This window comes from Panthera tigris, chromosome D3, assembly GCF_018350195.1.
Source record: "Panthera tigris isolate Pti1 chromosome D3, P.tigris_Pti1_mat1.1, whole genome shotgun sequence".
Classification (NCBI taxonomy): Eukaryota; Metazoa; Chordata; class Mammalia; order Carnivora; family Felidae; genus Panthera; species Panthera tigris.
The window spans coordinates 48,629,832-48,656,689 of NC_056671.1; the positions used below are offsets into that span (position 1 = coordinate 48,629,832).

The following is a 26,858-nucleotide window of genomic DNA, read 5'->3' on the forward strand; positions in this document are numbered from 1 at the left end:
TAGCGCAGCAAACATGAAGGGCGTGGCTATTATTACTATGGAGAAACCCACCTAGTATTTAGAAGCCAGTTTAGAAGTGTCTTCCTTCATTCTATTTTTCTAAAATACTTCTTAGAAGAAAGCAGGTGGAAGATTATAGTTTGTGTGCCTGGCTAAAGAAGTGCATTTTGCTCAATAAAATAAAGCAAAGTAAAAGGTTATTTAAAATATCAGTGGTTCAGGCAATAGTAGCTTTCTTAAAGGTATGCTTCTATAGCCACCATGGTGATGCTTGATTCAGGAAAAAGATCACCAATCAGTGTGCAAACTGGTGGGCAAAAGTGTGTTGAACAGGATATTGATAGTCTCACAATTTCAACCCAGAGAGTATTTATTAATCCCAAAGAGAGAAAGCTCCTTTTCCATTGGAGAAATTTGGTGGATGTCACTTAAACTAAGTGGTCAAAATTACCATCACAAAAGCAAAACCATAACTCACATGCAATATGATTTGTAAAAGCCAAAAATAAAAACAAAAACAAAAAAATAGAAATAAAAAAATTACCATCACCATTATGGGTCAGATAGACCCTTCTGAAGTGATGTAATAAGGAGATAACATCACCTACATAATATACTTGCAAAAAAAAAAAAAAATTAACCTGACTCTACCAATGAGAAACCAACCAGAGAAATCCAGAGACATTAATAAATATAGCACATAGGCCTTGATCAGATCCTCTTTAGGAAAAATGAGCACAGCCACAAAGATCCTTATCGGGATGACCAGTGACGTTTGGATACATGCTGCAGATTAGATAATAAAAACAGGGCAAAAGGCAACTGTGACTCAATTATATGTTCAATGACCAGCTCTTTCCTGAAGATTCCGGGAATCTGTTATAAAGCCTCGCAGTGTGAAAATTACATGTATAGGTTTGCTGCATTGGATTGGATTAGAGGATTAGAGTTTTTGTACAAAGAATGTGCTTCTGGGTTGCAGTTGTATAAATGGGTGTAAGAACTCAGCGAAGAATGTAGATGCTAATCACACCCACCATGCAGTGCAGTGTTTGTGGGTTGTCTACGAACTGCACAGACAGTGCTGGGGAAAAGTTCCCGGATGACAACCAGCGGGACAAAGTCCCAAAGCAGGGCGCTTGCTTTATTTCGAGCTTGCAGGAAATGTTGCCTAATGAGAATGGATTGCTGGGAAAATCAGAGTGCGATTTCATTGTCCTTTTGGTACGGCAGCGGGGATGAGCAGGCAGCTGGCGGGAGCGTCCCTGGCTGTCTGGCGTGAGACAGTGCTGTATTAGCCTCAAATACGGGGAAATCAACCAACCATGTGCAAGACTGGCTGGCAGTCATTAGAGACATCCAGTGTTTGGGCCTCTGTGTTTCAGGGGGTGATAGGAGCATTAACAGCTTACTTTTAGTTTCAGAAGCCAGAGATATTTTCATTACTGGTATCCTCAGGCATAGACTTTTTAATTTAAAAAAAAGAAAGTAAGTTCAGGATGGAAATCGCCTATCACTACAGGAATGTCTTTGCAGCAGAAACACATTATGGTTTACCTGTCAATCTCACCATCGTGCTGGCTTTATTGTGTCTGGACTGGGGAAGCAGCAGCAGGGAAGACAGGTGAGGCGGGGTACACAGAAGGGCCTCTGGAATCGCTAATACCTCAGAAAAGCTGAAGGCTTAATTCCAAAGTGGTTTTGAGACTTCAGGTTTCTTATCTCTTGGGGCTAATAAGAAAGCGACCATTCTGGTTTAGAACTTCCCTACTTCCTCCAAAGCCATAATGTCCCACTTTTTGGATTTTTTTGGACAGGTGTTATGGTAGATTCAAGTTGGCTACAAATTCTTTTGTCACTCTCCCCAGCAGGGGGTAGATTTTATCCCACCCCCCCCCCCACCCCCCCGCCTTTGAATCTGGGCTCTCTGTTGAGCCAAGAGACTGTGCCAGAGTTGCACTGAGCAATTCCAGGCCTGGCCTTTCAGAGCACTGAGCTTCCGCTTCCTCCCTCTTAGAACACTTTTGCCAGCAGCAGGGGACCCTCCCTCTTAGACCCCAGCTCCCATGCTGGGACGGTGTCAAGCACATGGCACGGAGGTCCTGAGCCAGTATGGACTGGCAACTCATGGGAAAGCCACGTAGGACAGACATTTCAGCCCAATCTTGCCCCGTGACACCCTCATCACCCCCTGCCGCAGAAGCGGGCCAGCAAAGGGTAGGCTGCTCAAGAGAACCGCAGAATCGTGACAGAGAATAAGATGTTGCCTTAGGCTGCAAACTTTCGGCGTGGTTTGCCCTGCAGCAACAGATACCTCAAATTTATAAACAAAAAGTTTCACGAGAAGGAAGATCATCTTGCTAACAAAGCACAGGTCAGAACACTTGCCGGGTGGGAACAGAACTGTTTCGAACACACGATAACATCCTTTATCTTTTAGTGGCTTTGACCTCAAAACCAGCCTCAGCTGATGTCTTCTGGTGTCCAACACAGAAAATTCAGAAAAAGAAAAATCTCATTCAAATACAGCTTCATCCTGACATGCGCGTTTCACACAGACCTTATTTTTTAAACAGAGTTTATTGTATTTAATACATTATAAAATTTGAAAAATTGTAGGAAAGCAGCAGACTCAAACTGGAGCAAGTCTAACAAGTAATAATTCTGGCCCCTTTGCAAAACTGATCAGTTTAAAAACAAAGTCATGTTCACATCTGTGAGGCGGGCAAAGAAGTGTGACTTCTGTACAAACTACATTTAAAATTTCATGTCTAATGTCTTTCGAATGCAGTGTGCTCGTGAAGAGTTTTTCTGAAGTCCTGCCCGTCCCGCCTAAACAGAGGACAGGAAACCTCCATCCTGCAAATAAACTCTATTCAAGGTGTTTTTTTTGTTTTGTTTTTTTTTAAAAAAAAAAAAAAAAAAGGAAAAAGAAAGACAAAGGAAAAGGAAACAATGGATGGCTGTTGGCAATGAAAACCGTAAGGAGATGCGTCCTCACTGCTCATGGCTTGTTTATCGGTCAGAGGCCTTGGGAGGCCCAGGACACTTCACGGCCATCACAGCACCAACTGTAGCTACCACCTTTTTGAAACTTTTTTTTTTCCTTTTTTTTTGCATTTCCTACCTTTTGACATATATATATATATATATTTATATATTTTTTTACACCTTGAGGATATCACTATTCCAATTGTTCCCATATGAATACAGGTGTGGTCTCTATTGGATATCAATGTGTCTGTTTATTCAATTTTAGGTCCAGGACTTGGTTTTGTTGTCCCAGCTGCACATAAATGTCCCTTTTTTGTTTGCGTTATTTGTTGTGTATGTTTTTTGTTTTTGTTTTTTCCTTTTTGCATAAGAAATCTGTCCGTTTAGTCCAGAGGCTCTTGCTTTATCCGGATGACAGAGGGCCCGCGGGGCGTCCGCCTCAGTTCCCGCCGCAGGACGTACTCGCTGAACTGGGACGAGTCCACTCCTCCTCCACAGGAGGCCACGATTTCAAATCCTCTCTGCTGCAACCTCTCGAGGACCTGCACAGGGCCAAGACAAGCATCTGGTTAGGGGGACACAGGTCCTCTGGCCACACGAACAGCCCAAAGAGGTGTCCTGAAGTTTGAGATCTTGTGCAGCCCTGGTCATTCTTACCCACCCCCCAAGTCTCTCTGAGTTTCTGCTTTCAGAGGAAGGCCCTGCACTAAAGGGCAGGAGGGATGGAACGGTTGTGTCCAACACCCAAAATACGCCTTCACATGCTTGCCGCTCACGTGCCGGTTCATTGAATAGTTACAACCACCTTGCTTATTAATGGGTGGTCAGCCCATTTCATACCCGGGAAAACTGAGGCTCACAGACTATAAGTGTTGGAACTGGGTTTCCAGCTCAGCTCCATTTGGCCTCAGATGCCACGTTTCTTGTAACATGCAACACGCCCTTCTCTGCAAAAAGAGAGGGTTTACCTTTCAAATCTCATCACTAAAGTATCTTCTATGAGATGATAAATGATATGGCCAATGATCTGATCTGAATCTACTCAGCCAGTGAGTCATTCTCAACCCATTCACTCTCAGCGCCACCACTGCTGAAGTCTGCCTGTACTAACTTCATATATTTCAGTTTGGAAGATGGATGTAATTTCAATGGCAGAACCAATGGACTGCTGAAGACAGTCGAGGTTTATCTACAAGTTTTCGAGTTTGTGGCATTTGAAATAGATCTATTGCCTTGAGTGCATTCAGGGAGGCAAGAGTAATTGCAATGGTTGGATGTTAGAAAACATATCCAAAATAAAGATATTCTAAACTTCTCATATAATAGTAACTTCTCATAAGCTCTTCAGTTTTGAAATCAAATACCTAGTGCCAGAAAGATCCCTGGGTTGGTCACCGACGTGTCCGATGGTCTTAAATGTAGGAGACAATTCCTATGCTCTTAGGCAAAAATACAGAAAGTTGATCTACAGCATTGTTTCCTTAGGAATCCAACAAACACTGGACTTGCAAATGTTCCCTGGGATTCTGGGTATAAATTACTTCTACACCACTCTAAAGGCAAGATGACTCAATCATAACTTAAAAAAAATTCTGGTTTAAAATTTTGGGGGGAAATGAAGTGGGATGTTATTAACTTTTAAAATGTACTCAACATAAAGCAAACCCTTACTGTTTCCTCTTAAATTATTATTTTTTGGTTGCCTACTTTTATGTGGAATATAATTTGCTACTTTGCAAAAGAGCTAACTAGAGATTAGAAAACAATAGAGTAAACTTTTAGAAAACTACAACTTCTAATGCTGGCCAATTAAAAAAAAAAAAAACCAAGGGGCGCCTGGTTGGCTCAGTTGGTTGAACATCTGACTTCAGCTCAGGTCATGATCTCACAGTTCGTGAGTTCAAGCCCCATGTCAGGCTCTGTGCTGACAGGGCAGAGCCTGGAGCCTGCTTTGAGTTCTGTGTCTCCCTTTCTCTCTACCTCTGCCCTGCTCACACACACACACACACACACACTCTTTCTCTCTGTCTCAAAAACAAATAAACATTAAAAAAATTTTTTTTAATGAAAAAAAAAAACCCCAAGTCTTTATGAGAACAAAATGAACATTCTAACCCACAGTGCTCTTATTTCTGTAGATATATCCACAGTGCATATGGACACCAGTCAGCAAGGGACAGAACGAAGAAAACAATCCCTATGTTCAAAGTCAAGATGTGCTTTGGTGGTAGTTAAATAAAAAGGTGAGGACCTAAGAGCTAAGACTTCTCCAGCAGAGGCAGGAATGTAGCCTTTCAGCAAGAAAAACCCCAGTCTGCCTGGCCAAACCACTGCACCAGAAAGGATTCTTTGCCTTCACTGGGAGAGGAATTGAAAAGGTAGAAGCTGTGAGCAATAAAGAACCTAACTCTGATATTGTTTGTCTTGCAGTGATGGAAGGTTGCTAAACTGTTAAATGTGGAAATCCCCAAGCTTCCTCCCTAGGGGGATATCATATATGTAATATGATAATTATTCCATATGACCCAGCAGTACCTTGAATGTGCTCAAAGCTTCTTTCAAAGTAATGCAAACAGCTATGCTCCTTGGCCATTTCTTTTTAAACATCAATTTGTTAATAACAAAATTCCTTAAAGTTAGTGATCACTTGGGAATATTAAATCACTCCAGGGCTGGGCTGGAGGTATCAGGTCTTGTGTGTCTTATCCCAAAACCTGTGAATGCCTAGAGGACGGTGCCTATTTCTTGGTCGGTGGAGCAGGAAGCTGGAGTCATCGATTACGTCGTGGTCATGTCATGGCTGTGTCACCGATGATGTTAATCCAGATGAAAATGTCCACATCTGATCAGACTTGAATGACTGGGAAACTTGTCAGGCATATGAATTTGTCCCACAGCCTGAGTGGTGGGGCTGGGGTTTTGTGTGAGAGATGGGGCCCTAGAGAAGCAATGCTGTCCCGGCTCTGATGGGCACTGCCTCCTCCCTCCATCTGGAGGGGGGCTGGGGCAGGGAGCGTGTGTAGGAGGCAAACGGCTTTCAGAGCTTCAATTAACACCGGGCCTTGCGGGTACACCTCTGGCCCCATCCAACCCAGCGGCCATCACACTGCCTGCCAGCGTGTGCCTTTCTCTAGCCCTCCCAGGACACAGCTCCTGCCAGCATCTCCTGTTGTTTTGTTCTCGGATGCCTGTTCGTAAATTTTAAAAATTGTAAGTAGTGGGGTGCCTGAGTGGCTCGGTCAGTTGAGCGTCTGACTTTGGTCATCATCTCATGGTTCATGAGTTCTAACGCAGAGCCTGTTTCGGATCCTCTGTCTCCCCCCCCCCCGCCCCTCCCTCACTTGCTCTCTCTCTCTCAAAAATAAAATAAACATTTACAAAAATTATAAATAGTGGAACAATCTTCAAGAGGCAGAACGGTAGAGTGGGTGCTTCTAGTCTTTGAGCTGTGGGAGGGGTTTTATTGGGTCAATAAAGGCATGGGCCCACTCCAATTAAAAAGAGGTCGGGAGCGGGGTGCCTGGGTGGCTCAGATGGTTGGGCGTCCAACTTCGGCTCAAGTCATGATCTCGCTGGTTTGTGAGTTCGAGCTCCGCGTCGGGCTCTGTGCTGACAGCTCAGAGCCTGGAGCCTGCTTCGGATTCTGTGTCTCCCTTTCTCTCTACCCCTCCCCTGCTCACACTCTGTCTCTCTCTCACAAATAAATGAATTTAAAAAAGGGGGGTGGGTGGGAGAAACCCCAAGCCCTTACTCCATTGACTTCAAATCGTTTTGAGTGATCTAGACCTGGAATTAAGACCCAGATGTGGGTCTACTTTCTCATCAGCAAGACAGGGGGGCTAAAGGCGCTGACCCATGAAGACTGTTACAAGTAGACAAGGCACATACAACCCTTGGCACGGGGCTGCCACACGTTAGTTACGATGATGAGCAGACCAACCAGCGTCTAAGGGACTCAGCACCTCACGTGTAAACCCACCTTCTGAATTCCACCCGTCTCCTCCCATAGACTTCTCCATCTCAGAAAACAGGAATCCCATCCATCCAGTTGCTGGGTCAGAAATTGTAGTTATCCTTGGCTTCTGTCTTAGAACCCACAGCCACTGTCAGAAACCTTGTTAGCTCTACTACGTTCCTGACATTCAGAATCGGACGCTTCTCAACTGTTGCTAACTGGTCCCTTTGCTTCCGCTGTTCTCCCTTTGCTTCCTTCTGCTGCCGGAGGATTCATGTTCGGAGCTGAGTTACATCATGCCACGCTTTTGCTCAAAATCATCAAATGGCTTTTACTCACACAAGCAAATGAATGAAAACCAAAAGAAACCAAAAAAAAAAAAAAAAAAAAATCTCAGGGTGCTTCCCACCGCCCAGGAGGCAATCCGTGATCTGTTCCCAGCCACCTGCTGGCCTCGGGTCTCAGGACTCCCTGTCTCTCACTTTCTTCAAGCTGCGCGGGCTCCCCTTGATACCCCTCCTCACACCATGCCGATTCCTACCTCGGGATCTTCACAACTTGCTGGGCCCTCTGCCTGGGACGCCCCATCCCAGCTACTCTCTCTTCTCACTACCTGACCACCATTTCTGTTGGTTACTGTTTGGCTCCCTCGTCTTTCCCAGAATGGAAGTTCCCTGAAAATACAGCTATTGTCTATTTCTTCGTCTCCTAGCGTTCCAGTGCTCACACGGGCACCGGCTTGTAATGTATGTTCAACAAATACCTGTGCAATGATTGAGTGCCCAGAGGGTGAACAGGCCTACCTACCCAGAAGTGATGCCACATGAGAGTTTCCCAGCTCTCTGGACGGAAGGCACTGTGTGAAGGCAAGGTTAAGTAACAGCATTAAGAGCGACATTCGATTCCACACAGTATACGACAAGGCTGTACCTGGACCGAGTTGAGGTGACAGTAGCCATTCAGTGGAAACCTAATGACGTGTGTCGAGTCATGATTCCAGCCTGCGTTGACAGAGTTACACATCACATCGCCGATCTCTGGAAACACTTCTTCTATCAAGGATTTGTCACCGCTGAGCGTGATCCTTTCTCCGAGGTCTGGGGCGACACGCACCACTAGGCACTCGCAGGGCCTTGAAAAGCGACCAGTTTCTCTGTCCTGCTTCCATCTTTCCATCTCCAACAACATGGGCTGAAGCTGAAAATATTTTGCCTCTTCATATAACAAAGTGTAGTCCTGGCAAAACAAACAAAAAAGGCGTTTCATAGCGCAAAATACAAACACGAAGCGCTGAAGATGTCCACAGGTAAGAGGTGATTTTTTTCCACCTCTGTTACTTTGATAATCAAATCTGCGTGTGAATTTTTCACTCACAACACAACTCCACGTGCATTCATTCATTCCTTCATTAATGCATTCAGCGATGATAAAAAGAGATAAGAGTATTAGGGGCCAGGCAGGCCCTCTTCTAAATGCTCCCCATAAATTAAACCCTGTAGCTCCCCCACCCCCCAACAGCCCTGTGGATTTGGAACCATTATTATTCCCACTGTGCAGATGAGAAAACGGAGGCGAGAAAGGCTGAAGCCACGACTTTTCTCTTTCAGTAAGGAGTGCCTCTGGGCATTTAAAATTCGTGTGGTGAGAATCCACTTTACGTCCTCCAGAAGGAGCCACATGTAGGTCGCAGTGAGGGAGGCGCAGGCTCACTATTCACGGGAAGCCCACGCTCCCCGTCATCTTCGCTGGCAGCTCAGAATTCGTGGGAGGCAGGGGGCAGCACGAGGCGGGAGGGCGGCCGGAGATGGTGGCGGGTGGGCGCCTGCAGGGCACACGCGGGGCGCGGTTTTGACCTAAGCGTGGGTGCTGATCTGGGATGGTCTGGGGGAGGCGGAGGCACCGCCCTCGACGCTGCCATGCTCAAGGGACGGAGGCAGACATCAGTCCACGATCCCTGCCGGACAGATGTGCACGAAAGGAAACCCGTCCCTTTCTGAAACCACAGCCACCCATTCTTTGACTCTTGCCTTAAAACAAAATCTACTGAATTAGAACAGAAATCTGGCCAGCAGGTATTAACACGCACACGTGTCACTGAATGGGAGGCCTTGGGAGGCAGCCACGCAGGAAAAGGGAGGGAAAGGAGGAAAAGGGAGGCAGCAACGCAGGAATGATGTTATCAAGCAGGTCAATACGGTCTACGCGTAGCTATGACCACAATCATCTCCGGGTGTGAGGCAAGTGGGACACTTGTCTGGACACGTTGACTGAGGACGTTTTAATGAGCTGACACAGGCGTGTCTGCTGTCCCTCCTCGGGCTGGAGCTGGCAGGCGGTGCCTGGTGCCCGCGGCAGAGCCGCCCTGAGAGCCTGGGGCCCGAGCACAGCCCGAGGCCTCGGCCATCTGGATGGGATGGCGCACGGAGAGGATGACCAAGGAAAACGGGTTCTATTTGGCACTCTGCTCTTTTTCTTGCAAATTAAGTGGCAAAGGCAGCAGCGGCAGTAGCATCATGCAGGGCTTCCAGAGAAAAAAGCATGGACAGGTGAGAAAGTCCCAGCGGGCCTCCAGCCGGGTCTTCCGCTTTCTGTGGCGGGACACCTGGGCCAGGTGAAGACGCTGCCCCAGATGCCCCTCAGCAGAACGGATCGCTTCGGTGCTCGGTCTTCTCCCGGCAATGCCATTATTGCAGGAGTCCCGGTTCCCTGCTGGAGAGGAGCCCACTGCCCTCATCATCTTCCTTGCACATCCTGGCACCTGACCCACAGGAGGTACTGTTTGGTTTGAGGAGAGGAGAATAAAGCTGAGGTGTGGCCACGCTTAGGAAAGGACAGAAGTGAGGCCCCCTCAGCCTGAGGGCGGGAGTGGGTAGATGGCCGGTTCCTCCTGGATACCTGGGACCCCCACTGAAGTACATCAACCATGAGATGCTGACCTCAATCTTTTACTTACTTATCCAGATGACAGCTCTCAAGGAGATTTAAAAACAGCATTGATAGTCGACAAGCAGTAGAAATGAGAACTTCTGCTACTAACTTTTTATTTTCCTATGAGAATTAAAAATTTTAGCACAAGGCGTGCCTGGGTGGCTCAGTTGGTTAAGTGTCTGACTTCGGCTCAGGTCATGATCTCGCGGTTTGTGAGTTCGAGCTCCGCATCGGGCTCTGTGCTGACGGCTCAGAGCCTGGATCCTGCTTCGGATTCTGTGTCTCCGTCTTTCTCTGCCCCTCCCCTGCTCACGCTCTGTCTCTCTCTCTCTCAAAAATAAATAAACGTTAAAAAAAATGATAACACAAGAAAGAATCTGGACTCCAGTGAAAATGTGTCATCAAGTCTTCAAATCTGAGACTGCTTAAAGCAGTCTTAATGACCAACTTTGACCCTCTGGAGGAATCCTTTCAAACACTGCTGAATAGTGACCATTAGCTTTTGATTAAATGCTTCCAGTGATGGGAAGCTTACTATCTAACAAGGCACAGCACTGACTTTATTGGCCGCTCTGATGGTTGTAAGTTTTTCAGTTAGAAGGACCTTAATTTCCCTGTAGTTCCAACTTACTTGTTCAGACTCTGCCATCTGGGGTTATATGATCCTAAACTTTCTTTGACCTGTTAAACCTTCAAACATCTGAACACAACTGTTACGTCTTAGTATTATTCAGGCTGAAAACACCCCATCTTTTCAGCTCTTTTTCATTCGTTATGACTTAGAGGTCCTTCAATATCTGATGTGTGCTTGACTTGGTCAACATACTTCTGAAAACCCAAACCCAAACTGGACCTAACATTTCAGATGTGATCTGATGAGCACACTGTGAAACCTTCATTCTAGAACGGACATTCTAACCACTATTAAAGCAGCCTGCATTCATTTCCTATGGCTGCTGTAACAATCACCACACATTTAGTGGCTTAAAACCACAGAAATTTATTCTTTTACAGTTCTGTAAGTCAGAGGTCTAAAATGGGTCATTAAGGTAAGAGGTCTAAATGGGTCTGGACACTCTAGAGGAGAATTCGTATGCTTGCCTTTTTCAGCTTGCAGAGGCAGCCCACATTCCTTGGCCTGTGGTCTCACATCACTCTGACCTCTGCTATTGTCACATCTTCTCTGACTGTGACCCTCCTGCCTCCTTCTTTCACTTGGACCCTTGTGAGTGCACTGGGCCCACCTGGATTATCCACAATAATCTCCCAATCTCAAGACCCTTAACTTAATTAATCACATCTGCAAAGTCCCTTCTGCCATGTAAAGTGATATATTCCTGGATTCCAGGAATTACGACGTGCACATCTTCGGGGAGGGGCATTATTCTGCCTACCACACGGCATCAGCCTGTATTAACTTTCTTGGCTGTCCTGTTACCCTATTAGTTTATAGTTTGCTTACTGTGGCATCCCCATACCTTTTCCTAAGAGCTGCTACTGAGCTAGGCCCTTCTCTTTCAGCATTTGTGAAAAATTTTAAACCCTCCATTATGTATCCCTCTTCAAATTGTTGGAATTTGTCCCAACATACTGAGAAAATGTGGATTCTTTCATCCAATGTTCTGCTTTCTCTCTGTCTCTCTCTCTCTCTCTCTCTCTTTCTCTTTTATCATTTTGAGCCAGGTGTTGTGTTTCTAGATGGAGTAATGACGACACGGCTACATGCAGACCTTGGTTCAGGTTGATGCTCAGGTAGTAAACGAAGACTCTGGATTCTGGCTGTTCAAATAGTTATAAAACCTAGAATTCGGAGATCAGTCAGCCCATAACTGTGGCATTTGCTGGGTGTCTTGTTGAAATGCCATGTGTTTGGGTGGGACTCCAAGGGGAAGGCTGGACATGTCGGAGGGCCCAAGTCTCTGTACTGCCCAGAGATTCTCCTTAACTATTTTGGGCTCCAGTCTCCTTATCTATAAAATGAGAGGAATCAATTCCTTCGAAGTTGCTTCCAACCCTGATATCCGAGTCTATATCCATGACAATGTCCTGACCCACCAGTTTGTCTACCATAACCTGAAGGTAATGGGGCTAACAGGACTTGGGGTTACAGATCCTCCAATGCTGACTCTGAATCTTCACCCTCTTTACTCCCTGAGTTCACGAGCCACATGGGTAATCCACTCTGAGGTCTGGCCATGGCCTGACAGAGTGCCTCCCTATACGATGCTGCTCATGTTCATTGTTCTCTGCTCCTGAACAATGAGGGAAACACTGGCCGTTATTAGACTTTTGGCTCTGCTCAGTGATTTCTCAAGGATTCTGCCAGTGGTTACTGAAGCGGAGTTTAAAGGGGTCCCCTGAAGACCATCTTGTACCCTGGGATGTATCTCACGGGGCCCGGTCTTCAACTCCTTCAGGCCACCAGGTGTTCTTTTACTCTCTCTTGACCATCTGGCTTCATCTCTTCCTTTACTGTGCTGTTCCTTCCAGTCTCTGGGGTGGAGCGCCGTCTGCACCGGGGCAGCGGATGCTGGAGAACAGCCGAGCGCCGGGCTCCCCTTGGCCATCGGCCCCCCACGCTGACTTGCCTCCAAGCGTCTGCCAGCTCAAGAACTAAAAAGGCCCTTCTTGTTTTTGTTATCATTTTCTGCACGGTTAAGCTCACACTGGCCATTCGCTTTCTTGTCGGGCTCCTTTATAGTTGTCTTTCTCTACTTCCTAACACACGTTTCCAGTCTCAGCTCGTCGGAGATCGCCCTGTGGAGCCGACTCATACCCACAGCTGCTTTTCTTAGGAACCTCATCCTCCTTTCCTTCCTCAATTGGGATCATTTAATTCTACTGTCTAAATACCGTATTTTTTAGAGTTTACCAAGTTTCTCTTTAGACCCCCTGACCTTGTGTTCATTTCCTTCTGCTCTCTGAATCTTTTGAAATCTTCTTTCCTTATACCTTGGTTCCTATCTGGCAACACCCACTGTTCCTTTCTTTGGTTGTTCCTCTAGACAACACTGTCTCTTATCCCTAAGGTATGAGGTGGAAATGGGCAGGAGTTTATGGGGCAGCAGCAGGTGTGGCCCCAGATTTCCTTTTGAAGAAAATGAAACCCAAAACTACATTTGCTTTTCAGCAAAGCAACTGCAGAATGTACTAGATGCTGTCACTCGTCTGCCCTGCTTCTATGCCCATTTTATCTTCCCTAATTAGGAAAGTATCATCCATATTTCTTGTGTAGCCTCACATTCAGGTAGAGGGAAATAGATTATTCACAGACCTATTATCACATTTAAAGAATTTTAAAATCCTAGAATACATACTTTTAAAATAACAAATTTTTTGAGATTTACAATAGTTTTTCGAGGCACAGAAAGATCAAGATCCCATTTTACAACGAATAAACTGAGCTTTTCTAGGACCTTGGAGATAGGTACACGGTACATAGGTATGGGTGGACTTCAAAATGCAAATGGACCCATGTCTCAAAAGCTTATTTCTTGATTAAATATTTGGAATTCAGAAAACATTCTCCCTAGGGGGAGGAAAGTCATTTACACCGTGTATTAGTTTCCAATTGCTGCTGTAAGAACTTACCACAGATTTGGTGGTTGAAAACAATACAGATTCACTCTCATACAGTTGTGGAGGTCAGAAGTCTGGAATGGGTCTTGCCGGTGGGGCTGCCTTCCTTCAAAAGGCTCCAGGGGACAATGTGTTCCCTTGCCCTTTCCAGCTCCTAGGGCTGCCTGCATTCCTTGGCTCCTGGCCAACAATCACATTCCTTCCTTCATCACATCTTCTCTGACTTTGACCCTCCCCACTCCCTCTTTCAGTTATAAGGACCTTTGTGATTCCACTCTGCCCACCTGGATTATCCAGGATATTCTCCCCATTTCAAGACTCTTAACTTAATCACAGCTGCAAAGTCTCTTTTGCCGTGTAAGGTAATATATTCTGGGGATTAGGATGTGGACCCCCTTGGGGACCATTATTCAGCTTGCCACACACACTTACTGATTCCACCAAACAGTTCAGAAATTCACTGAACTCCTAATGGCCTTGAAATTTTACACAGCACTTGGCACATCCTTAAACTCCAAAGGCAAATCAGTCACTTATTCATTTTAAAATCTGTTAAACGTGCCGGATGCCATGCTAGGCACTGTGGGTTCTGGGGAATGCGTCCAGTTCGTCCTGGGAGCTCCAGTACCTCTTCACTGCCCTGGGGCCTCCCAGGACGCACTTGGCTCCCTAGAAGGCAGGGCATGTAAATATCAGGGGACCCACAAAGCAGGGACACCAAGAAGATGAGAGGAAATGAAGGATTTTATAGTTTACATTTCAAATATAGCATCCAGGTAGTAGTCATAAGGAAAATAAAAAAAAAAATCTTTGTGGGACTTAATTTCCTTTAGTTTCAAAGATTTTTTTCTTTCCTTCCTTTCTTTCTCTTCTCTGTCTCACTCTCTCCCTCCCTCCCTCCCTTCATTCCTTCCCTCCCTCCTCTTTCTTTCTCTCTCTCCCTCCCTTTTCTTTCTTTCTCTTTTTTCTTTCTTTCTTTCTTTTTCTTTCTTTCTTTCTTTCTTTTTCTTTCTCCCTCCCTCCTTATTTCCATTTCTTTCTTTCTTTCTTTCTTTCTTTCTTTCTTTCTTTCTTTCTTTCTCTTCTCTCTCTCTCCCTCCCTCCTCTTTCTCTCTCCCTCCCTCCCTCTTCTTTCTTTTCTTTTCTCTTTCTTTCTTTCTTTTTCTTTCTCCCTCCCTCCTTCCTTATTTCCCTCATTCCCTTCTTTCTTTCTTTCTCTTCTCTCTCTCTCCCTCCCTCCTCTTTCTTTCTCTCTCCCTCCCTCCCTTCCTCTTCTTTCTTTTCTTTTCTTTCTTTTCTTTCTTTCTTTCTCTTTCTTTCTTTCTTTCTTTCTTTCTTTCTTCTTTCTTTCTCTTCTCTCTCTCTCCCTCCCTCCTCTTTCTTTCTCTCTCCCTCCCTTCCTCTTCTTTTTCTTTTCTTTCTTTCTTTCTTTCTTTCTTTCTTTCTCTTTCTCCTTCTCCTTCCTTCCTTCCTTCCTTCCTTCCTTCCTTCCTTCCTTCTCTTCTTTTTAGGTGGGAGGTGGGCCACCATAATTCTTTCAGTATTTCAGGTTTGGGGTGTCTAAAATTCTTAGTTTCCCTAGTTCTGCAATACTTTTTTCCTTTAAAAGGACTTACTATTTTTACAGCAGTTTTAGGTTCACAGTTAAAATTGAGGGGAAAGTACAGAGGTTTCCCCTATACCCCTGTCCCCACACATGCACAGCCTCTGCCATTTTCAACATCTCCCACCTGAGTGGTGCATCTGTTACAACTGATGGACCTACATCACCCAAAGTCCACAGTTTATACTAGGGTTCACATTTGCCCTTGTACATTCCATGGGTTTGGTCAAATGTGCAATGATATGTGTCCACCTGTTCACCCCTCCCACCCCTCAATCCCCTTTCTTTTCTTCAAAACCTAGAAAGACTGGCTCCCTTGCTCCTTTTCCCCTGCTACCAACTGATACTTCCGGCCAGCAGCACCAGCTCACAGTTTCTCCTGACTACTCTCGTTTTTCTCGCGAGCCGGGGTGGGGGGAAGGTGGTGGAGGACACCCAGCCTGAGATTTATCCTGATGGCCATTAAAGGAAACAGAAGTGGCGGCAAGAGTCCCTTCTGTACCCGGCCACTGTCTCATCCCCCACCACCTCCGGATCTCCCGGAGAAAGGCCACGTATACACAGCTGACCAAGACGGGGTGCTTGAGGCAGAGCAGAGGCAGACCCATCTGCATTCTGCAGCCACACCCTGGCTTGGCGAGTCAGCTGCATACTAACTGCAGGAGTTACGGCTCATGTGTAGGGCCGGGTGAGGGCAGGGGCTAGAGATGCGATCCGAGATGGTGCCAGGGCTGCGGGCTGGCGGTTCTGCCTGGCTCCCACTCCTCCTCCTCCTCGGTCGCTGCAGCTGGCCCTGCTTCTGAGGGAGTGTCCTCGGGAGAGGGACAGAAGTGGCCCTGGGCAGGGGTGCCAGGAGTAACAGTTTCTGCACCAGGGACATAAATACTGGGAGGCAACAGCTGAGACTAGGGGCTGGGGCAGCCATCCTAAGTGGGCACTCTCTTAAGTACTGAAGAAGAGACTTCTTGGGGGTCTACCCAGCTCATCACTCTTTGAGAGTGCCTTCTTCGAGAATGTCCGACTCTCAGGAGTGAGTGACTAGAACGTGTGTCTGGGTTACCACAGCTGATTGGCTAAAGCGTAAGCATCAGAGCCACCTGAGCCAGTCAGATGGTCTCTGTAGAGCCAAGGAAGGGGAAAGAAACCCGGGCAGTATTGCAGCGGAGCCATGGGCATCACTCTAGAAGCCCACAAACTCTCATGACTGAGGTCCTCAGAGCTGCCCTGCAAGTTCCAGCCCTGAGAGAATGCTCCTGCTAATTCTATGAGGTAAGCCAGTATCCTTCCCATAAAAACTTCCTTCCTCTCATTCTTTCTGGTTCTCACCTGGGGCTGATTTTGACCCTAAAGGACATTTGCCAATGTCTGGAGACATTCTGGGTTGTCATAACTGGGAAGGAGGTGGGTACTACCGGCATATAGTGGGTGGAAGCCAGGGATACTGCTCAAAAGACAGCCCTGCCATACAGGTGTGCTGTTTCGAAGGGACATATGCACCCCAATGTTTATAGCACCACTATCCACAATAGCCAAAGTATGGAAAGAGCCCAAATGTCCATCAACAGACGAATGGATAAGGAAGACATGGTGTAAAGACACACACACACACACACACACACGCACACACACACACACACACACACACACACACACACACACACTGGAGTATTACTCGGCAATCAAAAAGAATGAAATCTTGCCATTTGCAACTACGTGGATGGAACTAGAGGGTATTATGCTAAGTGAAATTAGTCAGAGAAAGACAAATATCATATGACTTCACTCATATGAGGACTTTAAGACACGGAACAGATGAACACAAGGGAAGGGGGGCAAAAATAATATAAAAACAGGGAGGGGGACAAAACAGAAGAGACTCTTAAATATGGAGAACAAACAGAGGGTTACTGGAGGGGTTATGGGAGGGAGGATGGGCTAAGTGGGTAAGGGGCATTAAGGAATCTACTCTTGAAATCATTGTTGCACTATATGCCAATTCGGATGTATATTAAAGAAATAAAATTTAAAAAAAAAAAAAGCCCTACCACAGAAAATTAGCTGGCTCAAAATGCTAATAGTGCAAGGTGAGAAACTCAGCTTGACCGAGATCATTTTTGTTGCAACCTAAGGAAGACATAACTCACTCTGACCGATGGTCAGTCCTGGCATCAGTAACGAGTGGGCCAGCATTCAGACACCTACGTTTGCTAACATAATGTAATGTGAAGTGCACAGCATCACCAGAGATGTATCCTCACTGAAATGTTTAGCTTAGACTATCAGGCCTTCAGATGAAACTTGCAGTTTACAGGAAATTAGAGGCTAGAGTAAAGAACTAAAGTACGCATGACGAGGCAGCCAGACAAATCCAGACGGGGCGGGGGGGGGGGAGGGGCATTCTGTGGGGCACCTGGCCCTGTTTCTTCAGTGAGTTAGCATCATATAAAAAGCGATGGACTAGGCTAGGTAATAAAGGGAAGGGACATAGTGGATCCAACATGTGCTCTTAGATCAGATACCGTCTGGGAAAAACACTTGTAAAGGACATTTTGGGGTCAACCTGGGAAATCTGAATATGGTTCCAGTATTAGAGGAAATGAGATTTTATTGAAATAGGAAGGTAGAGATTGTTGTCTGAAATAAGGATAGAAAAAGATCCAGAAGGCCATGCACTAAGGTTTTGACGCTGGTAGTCTCCGAGAGTTGGGAATACGGGGTTTAAAGTTTTTCTGCCTGTCTACCATTTCAAATCTTCTACAATGTACATATACTTTTTCTATAATCTTAAAAGGTTATTACAAGTAACTAATACATTTTTTAAACTTAAGCCAGGGATAGGTAAGTTGTGGGCTGTCTGAAAGCAAGTTTTTCTTTATCTAGGAAGGGTGGGCATTCATCAGCGACCACAAAAGATGTCAGCAACATGAGGGACCCTTACCAAAGATGTTCAGAATGAAAGGCTAGAGAGAGGCAATTTTGTGGTTCCCAATCAAAAAGGGAACCAAAGATCTGGACTCATGGTGTTCCAGGAAATTCAACTGTGTGTGCACGCCCTGTACAATACATGTACATAAGCAGAAGATAAAGCAACGATGAACCAGGCAGTATGATGGGGGGGGCGGGTAGTGAAGGGAAGAAGGACAGTCATCTCTGTAATAAAACAGGGCAGAGAAGCTCTATAGTCACTTATTTAAGAGAACAGATTCCAGTGGCTTTCAGTGGAAGCAGGGCACAAGCAGCTGCCACTTAAGCGATGTTCCGAAATATGAAATTATCTAAATTGTTAAGCGGGTATCTAGCTCATACAGCGTATTTGCAGAATGGGGTTTTAAGGGGTGCAGGATGCTGTGATGTCAACGTTCCATGCATCCACTCAACCCAGCAGCAAACAGCTGGAGAGGGAAGCAGGAAGTCAAGGAACACTTCTCCCGGCAAACCCAGTCCGGACAGTCTCTCCTCGTGCTGTGCTCCTTCTCCAAGATCAGGAAATAGACTCCGATGAGGAGGAAAGCACCTACTGTGTGATTCAGGGATGGACAGACTGAGAGCTCATCTGCATGCGCGTCTGCGTTTGTGACTCCCGTGAACTGCTGCGGTTTTATCGTCCGCCACAGGAGCAAATGGCCACCTCAGCTTCCCCTCTCCTCCTGCTGCTCCTCCAGGTTCCAGAACACCCTGGAATTTACAGCCTGTCGCCCAGAGGCTCTGTGGAAAACATTTCAGGGCCCTGCGAGACGTGCGCTTCATCTGCCAAACTTTTTGTCTTTTCCCCCAAGTGTGGGCCACAGCTAAAACCTTAGCCAATTAAAGTGTGTGTTTTGCACTTAGAATTGATGAACAGCGCGCCTTTCAGGGCCCCGGAATCCTGAGGGAGCTTGCAAGGTGCGGAGAAGCAGCCGTCCCAACCTAGCCCCCCTCAGGACTGACCTCAGGGACCGGCCACAGCTTAACTCCCATGAGGAAGTCTGTCTCTCAGCGTCTAACTTGAATGCTCTTGAAAAAGAAAATAACACCTGCCACGTTTAAATGTGTTCAATACCGAGCTCCATTTCTGGAACATCGTCCAACTGAAAACAAGTGGCGGTTATCATGTTCTAAACGTAATTCCCCATCAGTTGTTTTGTACTCCTGGAGTCTGCATCTCTTTTCAACATGGGATTACAAATTAATATTTTACCCTCAGAAGTTGCTCAGGATGATGGCATTATATACGTTTTATACCTCCCATTTAGTCCTATAAATTAAATAGTATATTGCCTATCACTTAGCTTCTGGTCTCCTGTGACTGTTTAGACCCTTTTCTGTTGTATTTAAGTTAATTAATACTGAGTAATTCTATGCGCCCAGCACACAATGTCCTTTAGAAAAACATAAAAATGTCCCTGCCTGTGAGAGTCTTTTACAAAGTAGAGAGTCCTGATACATACATAAAACATCCAGAGTTCGAATATAATAAAGTATATGATGAGGTATGAACCAGAATCTGGTTTGAACGTGGGACTCACTTCATTCATTTATTGATCCATCCACGCACTCACTCACGCCACAAATATTTACATGCTTAGTATGTGCCAAAGCTGCACCAGAGCGAAAGCCACTGCTGGCCAGCTTCGCCAACAGCTATTCCCGCCCCCTATCCCTTGCTCATTTCTCTCTCACTGTAGAGGCTAGACGAGAAAAAAATTACTTTCTTAGCCTCCTTTACATCTCGGGGAGGCCCAGTTCTAGCCAATGACCTATAAAGGGAAAGTCTACTGGGGAATCTTCTGACAAGGACACAATCTTCTGAGGTAAAGAGTCTCTTGCCCCATTTTCCTGCTGTGAATGAGGAGGTGATGCCTGGAGCTGGGGCAGGCAACTTACGACCTCGAGGTGACAAGCATGAGGCCGAAACATCCACACTGAGGAGGGCAAAACAAAAAGACAGTTCTGGTCCTCGATGACACCACAGAGCAGATACCACCGTCCGTAACCATGGACCTCTGACTTCTTATGTGAGAACAAAACTAATCTCCATGAGTTTTTAAGGCACTGCTGATTGGGTATTCCCACATCTGCAGCCAAAAGCATGTGTGACTTACAGTTGGGTACACAGCGCTCAACAATGGAGACGAATGATTGCAAATGTACTGTGTGTGACCACAGAGAATCACAGGGCGTAGGCGAACCTAGGCTGGATTAGGCACGGATGGCTCAGTGATGAATACAATGAGCCCTAAGTGACAAAGGCCAGGAGAAGAGCATTAGGCAGGCAGAACGGTCTCTCTGAAGGGAACAAGAAGATGGTATGTTTGCAGAACTAAGAGAAGTCCTGTAGGGCATATGTGTAGGGTAAGAGTCGAGGGGAGCAGGGGCCAGAGCCTTCTGGGCCTCGTGGCTCTGACAAGGATATGCTGCTTTGCTGCGTGAACAACGAACGGGAAACCTCTGCACAGCTGTAAGCGGGAGCTTATATGATACACCATTTTCCCCCAAAAGTATCCCTCGGTGAGGGATGGGGCTGGAGACGGTGGAGGATGGGGAGAGGGAGAGGGTATGGCTATAAAAGGGCAACAAGAGGGATGGTTGCCATGATGTAAATATCACGTGCCTTGACTGTATCAATGTCAACATCCCGGTTGTGTTGCTATGCTTCCATTTTCCAAGATGTCACTCTCGGGGGGACCTGGGTAACCAAGGACCTCTGTATTATTTCTTATAACTGCATGAGAGTCTACAGTGATCTCAAAATAAAAGGTCCTGACACTGCATAGGATTTTCCCACTCCGTCTCTCTCTGCCCCTTCCCAGCTTGCATGCATGCACACTCTCTCTCAAAAATAAATAAACATAAAAAAAAAGTCTAATGAGAAAAAGCGTCTCTGGGTTTCAACATGGAGAGTGGACAAGAGGGGGAAATGGTGGGAGAGGGAAACCAATTATGAAGGCACTCCGAGTCATCCAGAAAGCTGAGCCTTGGATAGGGAGGTGGGATGAGAGAGGTGAACTGATTGGAGAACTATCTGGAAGGTACTACGGACCGGCTCACTGATGGATCGTGTGTGGGCAGTGAAGAAGAAGAAACAGTGCAGAATGACTCCCAGGTTCCTGCCTAGAGCAGGCAGATAGATTCTGACGTGCTTTTTTAGTGTTTTGTTTTGTTTTGTTTTGTTTTGTTTTTTTGAGAGAGAGACACACAGAGTGTGAGTGGGGAAGGGGCAGAAAGTGAGGGAAACACAGAAACTGAAGCAGGCTCCAGGCTGTCAGCACAGAGCCCAATGTTGGGCTCAAACTCACGAGCTGTGAGATCATGATCCGAGCCAAAGTCAGATGCTTAACCAACCTGGTGCTAAGCCATCAGGTGCCCCGAATTCTGATTTTTTTTTTTTTTTTTTTATGGAGATGGGACACAAAACAAGGGAGCAGGTTCCACGGTGGGGGGAGGGGAACGGGGGGGGAGGTGGAGGCAGGGATGGCCACCTTGTGACTGGGCAGTGTAAGGACCCAAAGAACTATCCAGGTAGAGATTTCTGAGGGGGCATCTGGAAACGCAATCCTCTGAAAACAGAACTAAAAGCGGTATTTCCCTTCCCCGAGTCCACCGCATTCCTTCTAGGAAAACATGAGTGAGTAAGAAACCGCTGCCCACTGCTGACGTATCACACTTTCAGTCCTTCTCCCTCTACTCACTTACTTGCTCTCCAAGATGCTTGTTGGTGAACACCTGACGTCCGAGGTGCCATGTCTGGTTACCAGCTGTGGCCACTGCTGACGCCTGTGCCCATGTTCAGCGGGGCCCCCTCCTTCTCCTGACTCCCCTCACTTCCTGTGTCTGGCGCAGAACTCAACTCTACCTCCTGTCTCTGCACGGGGCCAGTGCCTGCTTTCTAGAAGCAGACCTGACACTCGTCCTAGCTCTCTGTTCCGCCTGCAGCTGGTGTGGGGCCGGCTGCCTAAAGCCGGCCAGCTCTCTCTGCTCTCCGAGCAGAGGCGTCCCTGGGTTTACACTGAGGGCTGTGGGCAGGAGACTTCACTTTGGCCTCCGTGTAAGATGCTTGCCAGCGAATGAGGTGGTGTGCGGGGAAGACAGGAAAGAGGTTCGAAAGCTGGCACAGGAAGAAAAACTGACACATTGAAAATTACCCTTGAAAACCCTCTAGGAAGGTGCCATATGAGAAACAGACTCTCAATATGTTTTCCTTCCTGAGTTGGAAGAGATCATCACTGACAAAGTAGCTTACTTTCATAAGGAGCCATGTTGCAGAAACCAACTTCCTATGTCTTTAAATCCTGAATCACGTTCAGTGTGGTCAGAGGCACAGTCTATCGGAGGCCCCTGGACACTGCTGTTGCCACAGGGACACACTCGTCCTCGGCTTATTCCAGGGCTGCTGGGAACTGCACATGCTGGTTGCCATTCTTACTCTTTCTCTCTCATTTTCTCACTCAATGTATACTTGGCAGGTGTCCCACTGTTCAAAACCCTGAAGGAGAGGATGGACGAAAGGCCCCCTGAACCCCTCTCAATTTAGGATCTAATCTTCTAAATCTTTTTTCTGTGTATTTATACACATATACACATAATGTTTTGCATAAATAACGAGTAAGGCTATTCATATTATGCAACTTAGTATTTTCACTGAATGATAAAATCCTGGTGATTTTCTCCCCCCCCCCCATCAGATAATAGAGCTATTTGTGTAAGCATCTGCCATTGCCGAACATTTTTTTAGCTGTGTTGAGTTTCTGCTATTACAAACATGACTACAAATAAACATTCTATGTACATGTAATTTTGCATATTTATGTGACTATTTCTAGAAAATAAACAAATAGATTTGGAATTGCTAGATCAAGAGTATGTATGATTGAAAATTTAAAAACTGCTGAATTGCCCTCCAAAAGTGTTTATTCCCAACCACAGTGTATATTACCATTTTGCCATTCTGACGGATAAAAAGGGGTATCTGAATTTTTGTTCCTTTGATACGACAGAGATTAAATACCTTTTCTTTGCAACTGTTTATTGGCAATTTCTATTTTTTCCCCCCTTTGGGATATTTTGTTTAGATGTAAAAATGTTTTTCCATTGGGCTATTTGTATGTTTCTTATAGATTTTAGGAACTCTTATTAATGATATTAATCTGTTATGGCAAATATTTCTGGTAGTCTAACGCTTGTCTTTTATTTGTATATGGTGTTTTTAATTCAAAACAAAAATTTGTTAAGGCTACATTGTGGGTACTCAGTCTTCTTAGGTAGGCCCTCTCTGCCTCAAAAGTATATTTTCAGAAATTCGTTTATGTTTTTTTTCTGATATTATAATTTTTATTTCTGGAACTTTTGTGAACTTATGAGATAGTGCTTTGACTTTACCTTTTTATCAAATGTCTCTGTGACAACTACCTCAGGGCCAGTTACTGATTATTCCTTTGTTTTCCCACTGATCGAAATACCACCTTTGGAATACATCAAATCCTTTATACACACATCTGTTTCCAGACCTGTTCTTCTCCATTGATCTTTTTGTCAATTTCAGCCCACTTTTTAATTACTTTTTAATTTCAGGATCACACTTTGTAATTACTCTAGTAGGTTCTGATGTCTGGAAGGACCCACCCACCACAGCCCACCATTACTACCATTATTATCACCTGCAATAATTTACTTGGCTATTCTTTTTTTTCAAACACTTATTTATTTTTGAGAGAGACAGAGACAGATATATAGAGAGAGGTAGGGTGGACGCTCGCGTGAGCTAAGGAGGGGCAGAGAGAAAGGGAGAGACAGAATCCCAAGCTGTCAGCACAGAGTCAAATTCAGAACTTGAACTCATGAACCTGAGCTGAAATCAAGAGTCTGATGCTTAACGGACTGAACCACCCAGGCGCCCCTATTTAGCTATTCTTAAGCTTTGTTTCTTCTACATAAACTTTATATAAATGGATCAAATCTCATTGAAAAAAAAATTTTTGACTTAAGTGGGTTTGTGTTGAATTTATAATTCGGGGACAGGTGACATCTTAACAGTATCGAGGCTTCCCATCCAGGAACACAGAATTTCCCTTCATTTACTCAACTCTTCTTTGATACTTGTATGTAGCGATTTACAGTTTTCTTAATTAGACTTTGCCCATTTCTTGTTAGGTTTATTTCTAGGTATTATAAATTTTGTTGCTTTGTGAGTGGTACATTTGTCTATTATATCTTATGATCGGCTCCTGCTCTTCTGTAGGAAAGCTATTGGTTTTGATTAGGAAATACTGACCCTGAATGTAGATGCCTTAATGAGTTCTTCATTAATCCCAACAGTATTTAGTGGAGATATTTTTAGAGATATATTTAGAGAATATTAATGGCTGTAAAGATTAGATTTTTGTATATTTCCTTTTAATATTAATACTTTCTATTTGTTCTTCTTGTCTGATTCCATTGTCTACAGTTGCCAGCACTATGTGAGACTAACAGTAACACTTGTTACTAACTTCGGAGAGAACAGTTCGAAAATTTTACTGTTAAGTATGACGCTCGCTTTAAACATCTGAGACAAAAAGTCTATTAAGATAAGGAGGTTTCCTTTTATTTTCTACCTCACTAAGTCTTATCAGAAGTAAGCTTGGAATTTAATCAACTTATTTTCAATGTGTTCAAATAAATTATAATTCAATCTTTAAATAAAATCAGTCCTCCTTTGGTCACAGAAAACTTTAATGACCATATACTCTATTTCACGAAGACAGTATAACCATGTCAGAGACCTGTGATGCCATTAGAGTTGGTATATGTTTAAGATGTAAAAGCTGAAATATTTTTTGGGGAGCGCATCAAAACAAATCACATATTTATGCTATTGGTAATTTAATGTGAATCCCTCACCTTGAAATCATCAGGAATGAGGAGTTTTGATGTTCGTAGAAAATTCAAGATATATCTGAACATCTGTCCATCTCTGTCAATGAAATAATGCTGTTTGAGACTGTCCAAAACAATGGGCTCTGTGCCATCAAAAAGTCTTCCGATTCTGTGGTAGAAAAGAGGGAACAGTGAAAACAATTAGAATCAATTGTTTGGCCACTAAAACTAAGAGCTCCCGTTTTGTGTCACTGTCAAAGGTAGCAGTTTCAAAGATGGCAGTCAGGAAAAATCACCCGTTATGTAGTTATGGTTCTCTGAGAGGTGCTGGTCCTTGCTTGATAAATATTTCAGGACCAGACAATTCAAAATAGTTTCAGGCTTTCTCAAGTAAATCCTTTTATTCACTGTCTGTTACCTGTAAAGAAAATGTCCCTGACATGGTGATTATGGCTAAGTGCTGTCACTGTGATGGAACAGCATGTCTTTCCCCTAGGTTACTTAAAACCACCTTCTCGGCTACTTTTAAAAAATGTCATTGCTCCAAAGTGTCTTTTAAACAGATTCTACGAGGAAAGCAATTTTGTTTTTAAGAAACCTGTTTTCTGAGCTTTCCCCACCCACGAATCACAAACTCTCCAAAAAGAAAGGAACGCCTATATGTGAACACCTACATTATAGAAAGGAATCATAGAAAATATCACTCATCCAGGAGAATATGTTTTCCATTAACAATATACAGTCTAGTTTCTTAAGTCTCAGCAAAAATCATTTGTAACAGCCAGGCATCATTATAAAAAATAAATAGTTGACCATCCCCAAAATATGACCTAGTTCTGGAACATGAGTGGCTATGGGTAATTTTTAAACACAGGAATCCACGATATATTTCCCCCATTTACAGAGTTAACATTTGAACAGTGTGCTACAGTTAAAACAGTCTGCATCCATTCATTACCATTTATCCCTTTAAGGATGGCTGAATCTACATACTTTGGTACATATTCAGTTAGTAGAAAGTGGCCACATCTGGACCATGAACAAGTAGATGGCTGGCTAATGATAAACAAATATCCTGTATCAGAAAATAGAACTTACACACTAGAAATCACTTCCTTGACCAATAGGTGCATTGTACTTTTCATTAACAGTGTAGGCAGGCAAATGGCTCCAGTTTTTAATGAAAAGCTTTTCTGGAACTCATAAACTCTACCTCTGATTTGGAATATCATCTTACTGCTTTGAAGACAATTTTGAAATCATAAATTTTCTAATCTTATGCTGAAATGTGACAGAGGTAAGGGTGAATCAATAATTTCACCCCTCCTACAGTACAACAAACCAATCAACAAATGGAAAAGCTGCTCCCCCTCCCTCCCAAAAAAGAAAGCTCGGGAATTCGTTTCAATACAAATCTTTTGAAGATAATTAGAAAACTCATGTCCTACCTGGCGGTAGTAAGTGCAAAGAAGAAAGCAACTAATCACACTCAGGTCGTATTTCTAAAACTCACTATATTTTTCTCAGCTAATGTTTTTGTCCAACTTTCCATGAATAGAGGGTGATTCACAATTTCTTCCTTCCACAATTTTATCCAGGGCGTGGATCGCAAGCATCCCAGGGCTCTGACTGCATGCAACCTTGTCATTCATTTCCCATTAACACATCAATCAAACAGGCTACATAAAGAGGCACTGAAACTGAAATATACTTAGTCGATTTTTTTATAGTGTTTCTGGGACAGTTTGGTGTAGGATGGGAATGAACGAAACTTGTTTGCTTATTATCAGAAGATTTATTCTTTATTGTTAACGTGATAAATTTACAGTTGACAAGGGGAAGAAAAGGGAGTTATATTTATTAACTGCTGTCCAGGTAGCTTGCACTATCCTTAGCACTTTATGTAATGAATCCATTATCCTCCTTTTACAGATGAAGAAATAGACTCAAAATGATGAGTAACTGGCC

At 44.6% G+C, this 26,858-nt stretch overlaps 1 protein-coding gene across 3 annotated transcripts in view; it reads right to left on the reverse strand.

Moving 5' to 3' along the window:
- Positions 1-2,561: 2,561 nt before the first annotated feature.
- Positions 2,562-26,858, reverse strand: part of KCTD1 (potassium channel tetramerization domain containing 1) — a 92,514-nt gene continuing 68,217 nt past the window's right edge. For all 3 annotated transcript variants that reach the window (XM_042961507.1, XM_042961505.1, XM_042961506.1), the window contains exons 3-5: positions 24,915-25,059; positions 7,880-8,185; positions 2,562-3,536 (exon numbers count right to left, since the gene is read on the reverse strand). In XM_042961507.1, coding sequence (XP_042817441.1) covers positions 3,378-3,536; positions 7,880-8,185; positions 24,915-25,059 — 610 coding nt within the window. In that variant the 3' untranslated portion in view covers positions 2,562-3,377. The remainder of the gene's footprint in view (positions 3,537-7,879; positions 8,186-24,914; positions 25,060-26,858) is intronic.